General features: G+C 37.7%; 1 protein-coding gene across 1 annotated transcript; it reads right to left on the reverse strand.

The window, feature by feature from the left end:
• Nucleotides 1-8: 8 nt before the first annotated feature.
• Nucleotides 9-825, reverse strand: LOC108746138 (probable tyrosyl-DNA phosphodiesterase; the record flags this gene model as incomplete). The annotated part of the gene is made up of 2 exons (XM_018482747.1): nucleotides 371-825; nucleotides 9-291 (listed from the first exon to the last, which is right to left on the reverse strand). Coding segments are annotated over exons 1-2 (738 nt in total), but the record flags the coding sequence as incomplete, so codon positions are not given.
• Between the last annotated feature and the right edge of the window lies 1 nt (nucleotide 826).

Here is an 826-nt window from a genome sequence, read left to right on the forward strand (position 1 = left end):
CACTGTGCATCTGGCGGCAGTGTGACATAGCGTGATAGGATGTACGCTAATTTCTTGTATCCCCAAAAATTGGCTTCGCCAGGTTTGTGAATTCCAGGAACAGAAGCAAGGAGAAACACACTCACTTCTGAAAAATTCGCTTTCCGCACTGCACGTATCCACTGCGTCAAAGCTGGTTGTTTATATTTACTCAGATATCGCTCGAGATCCTTCTTAAAACCCGTTGGAGATTCCCCATCACTAGGATTTGCAGATTCTGGTAGGCGAGGCAGATGAGGCGATATCCACAATCTAATAAAAAATAATAAAAAGATATTTATAGACACACATTATATCACTAATAAGAAATACTTAAGAAAATTAAGTATACCCTTGTGTCCTGTTTTCCCAGTCCTCAAAATACAAATTGGCAGTGGAGACAATCACCCTAATCCCATTATCTTTATATTGCAGGATCATGATGTTTGTATGATGACAACCAAACTTCATCGGCATGTCTACTTCTATCATGGTAATGTTGTTACTCAATTTTTCATGATCTAATCTTTCGCCGTACAAAATTGTCATATCAGTACGTTGACCAGCCAACAGATACTGCAAACACAACCATGTGGCATCTACCATAAAATTTAAATGAAGACTTTTAACAATTTCTCCAAGACTACGATCGAGAATCTCAGAGAATGTTATAGAGAATTGTTGATTATAAGTCTCTTTGGAATTTTCGATTCTCGTAAAGAATAAATGATAAGGTGCTGAAGAAGCATATTTCATTGCAAACTTTCCTGGTTTTACAACCCTTACTGAGTACCCCAATTGTCTCATT

The sequence above is a fragment of the Trachymyrmex septentrionalis genome, unplaced genomic scaffold, assembly GCF_001594115.1.
Source record: "Trachymyrmex septentrionalis isolate Tsep2-gDNA-1 unplaced genomic scaffold, Tsep1.0 C3489704, whole genome shotgun sequence".
In the NCBI taxonomy this organism is placed as follows: Eukaryota; Metazoa; Arthropoda; class Insecta; order Hymenoptera; family Formicidae; genus Trachymyrmex; species Trachymyrmex septentrionalis.